At 48.5% G+C, this 4,037-nt stretch overlaps 1 protein-coding gene across 1 annotated transcript; it reads left to right on the forward strand.

The window, feature by feature from the left end:
- Positions 1-1,083: 1,083 nt before the first annotated feature.
- On the forward strand, positions 1,084-3,690 carry LOC310695613 (uncharacterized protein). The gene is made up of 2 exons (XM_083480283.1): positions 1,084-1,196; positions 3,042-3,690. Exons 1-2 carry the CDS (start codon positions 1,191-1,193, stop codon positions 3,645-3,647), a joined length of 612 nt encoding a protein of 203 aa, XP_083336409.1. The 5' UTR covers positions 1,084-1,190; the 3' UTR covers positions 3,648-3,690.
- The last annotated feature ends 347 nt before the right edge of the window (positions 3,691-4,037 follow it).

Raw genomic sequence — 4,037 nt, forward strand, 5'->3', positions numbered from 1 at the left:
AGGGGCATACATAGTTACCCCCTTGTTTAAACTCCACAACAGCCCTGTGAGGTGGGTTAGGCTGAGAGGTAGCGTCTGGTCCCCAAGGTCACCCAGTGAGCTTCATGGCTGAGTGGGGATTCAAACCATGGTCTTCCAGGTCCTAGTCCAACACTCTAACCCTATAAAATGGAGGAATTATTGGAAATTATTGCAAAAGATGGGGGAAGCAATTTGCATTTGTCAGAGACCTCTGCACATGCTCCAGACATAAAATAGTCTCCCAAGGAACATAGGAAGCTGAACACCCCCCCCATTCAGTTCAAGAGTTCTTAATATTGTAGCTTAATAAATTGATCCTCATGGAAGGGGGCAACAGCTTCCTTTGTTCCTTGAGGGACAATTTTTTACCCACAAATGTAATGAAAGCCTGTGACAGGCCAGCTCCATCAGGCATCCTCTCCCTCACCTGTCATTGGAGGCAGCCAGAGAAGAGGAGCAGAGGGGGAAGAGCTTGCTGGATCAGGCCAATGGCCCATCTAGTCCAGCGTCCTGTTCTCACAGTGGACAACCAGATGCCCCAAAACCCACAAGCAGGACCTGAGCCCAAGAGCCCTCTCCCCGCTTGCCATTTCCAGCAACTGGTATTCAGAAGCATCGCTGCCTCCCAGCTGTGGAGGCAGAGCAGAGTCATCATGGTTTGTAGTGGAGCTACTGATAGTCTTCTCCTCCATGAATTTGTTGGATCTTCTTAAGCCATCTTGGTTGGTGGCCTTCACCGCCTTCTGTAGGAATAAGTTCCATAGCTTATGTGCTGCAGGAAGAAGTACGAGTTTGTTTTAGGGTGGGGGAACATCCCCAGTTGCCTCCTGAGATGCATTTAGTCTCCCATCATCCCCACCCAGAATGACAAATGGTGATCAATGCTGAGAGCTACCACTGGAGAGAGACAAGGTAGGGAGCCTTCATGTTCTAAGCCACGCCTACAAAAGCATTGGCATGACCCGCCTCCTATTTCTGCTTCCTCTCCTTCCCATTTTCTTGCTCTCGGTTTGGGCCTCTGTGATTGGTAGGCCACCCCCAGCCAGGGCGACTTCACAATAGTGAAGTCTCGGGTAACTCCTGCCAAAGAAACCCCAGCCCAGTGAGAACTGCACAGCCACCTTGAAAGGGGGATATCCTGTGCAGGACTGAATAGAAAGCAGTCTGAGATGTTGGTAAGGTCCCAAGGCAGATCCACTTAGCTGCTTCCAGTTCAAGGATTCCAAACCTAATTTCCTTTGGTCTCTAGCCATCACCCTCAGTCACCCCCCAAGAAGCTCCAACTATTCTTATTCTTATTATCAATGGTTCTCCTTCTCCTCATTTTATCCTCACAACAACCCTGTGAGGTAGGTTAGGTAGTGTGTGATTGGTCCAAAGTCATCCAATGAGCTTCATGGCCAAGTGGGGATTTGAACCCTCGTCTCCCAGGTCCTAGCCTGGCGCTCTTAACCACTATGCCACACTGGCCAGGAGTAGTCAACACGGTGCCTTCCAGCTATTTTTGGACTCCAATCAGCCCCAGCCGGCATGGCCTATGCTCAGGGATGATGGAAAGTCACAGTTTAACTACATCTGGAGGACAGCCAGGTTGCTGGAAGGTGTTTTGGCTTCATATGGAAAACAGTCCACAGCTGGAGGCAGTGATGCTTCTGAATACCAGTTGCTGGAAACCACAGGAGGGGAGAGGGTCTTGGGCTTGAATCCTGCTTGCTGGTTTCCCAGGCATCTGGTTGGCCCCTGTGAGAACAGGATGCTGGACGAGATATTTTATGAGGGAAATCTATCAGTGCTTAAAATTTCATAAAACCTCTTTCATGTTTATGCACACCCTTCTTATCCCCTGGCCTAAACCAAAAACTATGGGTGAGTGGGGGGAAAGGGAGAGTGAAAATGACTCCCCTAAATTTTCTTCATGTTATTTGTGAGTGGGCAAGCAGCAGGTATATTTTGCCAAATATTCTTCAGGGCCATATTGAACTTCTCTTAACAGTTTGTGGTGGGGGGGGGGTGGAAAAGGGAAATGCTTAAAAGGGGAGAAATTTTTGGATTGGACCTACTAAAAAATCCCCACACACTTCGCAAGGAAGCTTCTGCAGGCTCTTGAATAATTGTGGCTGCCCTTTTCAATATCTTTCCCAGCTCTTTGACATCCAACTTGAGAGACTGGGTGACCAGAACAGGACACTGTGTCCCCAGCATGGCTGTGCCTTAGATTTATATAATGACGCTGATGCTTGCAATTTTATTTTCAATCATTTTCCTAATAATTCCTAGCATAGAACATTCAATTTCTTATGTCTGTAGCATACTGAGTATGCATACTTGAAGGTATCTTTCTTGGGTAGTTACAGACAATTTCATAGAATAAAACAAAAAACAAAAAACGGTAGAGTTGGAAGGGGGTTCCCCAATAGTCATCTAGTCCAACCCCCTGCAATGCAAGAATCACAGCTAAAGTATCCGTAACAGGTGGCCATCCAACCTCTGCTTAAATACCTCCAGTGAAGGAGAGCCCACCTGCTTCCCAGGTAGTCCGCTCTGCTGCCAAACATCTCTTACCATCTGCATGCAAGGCTGATGCCTTGAGCTGTGGTCCTTCCCCTATGTCAAGACATCGCTGGGAAGAGAATAAGGCTGAGGACAACAGAATGAAAAAGCAGTAAGGGGAGAGGATATTTAATTTTGCTCCCTGCATACAATGCAAGTAGTTTAGCTGTAATAAGGTCACCCCCTCAATCCTAAAGAACATAAAAAATGAAAAATGAACCCTGCTGGATCAGACCAATGGCCCATCTAGTCCAGCATCAGAAGAACATAAGGAGAGTGTGCTGGATTAGGCCAATGACCCATCTAGTCCAACATCCTATCCTCACAGGGGCCAACTAGATGCAAGCAGGATATGAGCACCAAACCACTCTCCCCGCTTGTGATGCCCAGAAACTAGTATTCAGAGGCATGCTGTCTCCAACAGTGAAGGCAGAGTCATGGTCTCCCTAAATTGTGTGGTCTCTTTGCAGGGGAAAACAGCTGCCATGCCAATGCCTGCCCCCCAGAGACAGCGGCAGGATGTCTTCTACTGCCCATCTGGGTACCAGTCTGAGTACACACTCTTTCACACCAGCCGAGTCATCAAGTACGTCTTTTTGGATGGGAGTCAGAACATTGTCCCAGCTGCTGCTGCAGCTGCAGCTGCAGCACACACTTCACCAGCCTTGGAGTCTCAAGTGGGCTACCTGGAGTCAACTAAGGGCTACTATTACCCATTCATCATTCCTGACCACAGCCTAGCCAGTTCTTACTGGTCCCCTGACCTGGAGAGACTCCCCATCTTTGTCACTCTCTCCAAGAGCCAGGAGAAGCTGAGCGGCGGCTGGGGGCGCCCGCTCATCTCCCGGGACCGGCTGCCCATCTTCCGGCAGTTGTGTGGAGAATTGGCTGGGTTGGCAGTCCACAGCCGCGAGGACCTAATGGTACCCAAAGCTGCGAAGGAGGAGATGGACAAGCCTGAGGACCTTGAGGCAGTGGGACTTGGCAATCTGCTGGACAGCGAGGATGGGGAGGAGAAAGAAGGGGAGTCTGGCATGATCCAGACTTCTCCTAGGGAAAGGGAAACTCAGCTCTAAGGGGCTTCTCTCTGAATTCACAATATAATCTGTGATGCCAAAAGACCAGTGGGTTTTCTTTTTTCTTCTACGGTTTTCTAGCTGAAAGTCCTGGGGGATAACCAGCTTCATAAACCAACATACTTAATTCTAATAAATGCACGATGGGGTTAATATTACAGAGTAAGCTCTCCTGACACTCACCTTGGGAGGAACTAGGTTATCAAGCCTTTGTTCTCCTCTAGGCTAGCTGAGCAACTCAGTATGTGAAGAAGTTTGAGTTGGTTGCTCCAGCTCAACCGCATGGCTTTCACAAGCCACTCTTGAGTTCCTACGCCAATAATCTAGGAACTTTCACCTTAGCTTTGTAACTAAGCTAAGTTTTACTGCCTGTGCAACTATTCTGAAGCA

Source organism: Podarcis liolepis (assembly GCF_965112155.1).
Source record: "Podarcis liolepis genome assembly, chromosome: 16".
Taxonomy (NCBI): domain Eukaryota; kingdom Metazoa; phylum Chordata; class Lepidosauria; order Squamata; family Lacertidae; genus Podarcis; species Podarcis liolepis.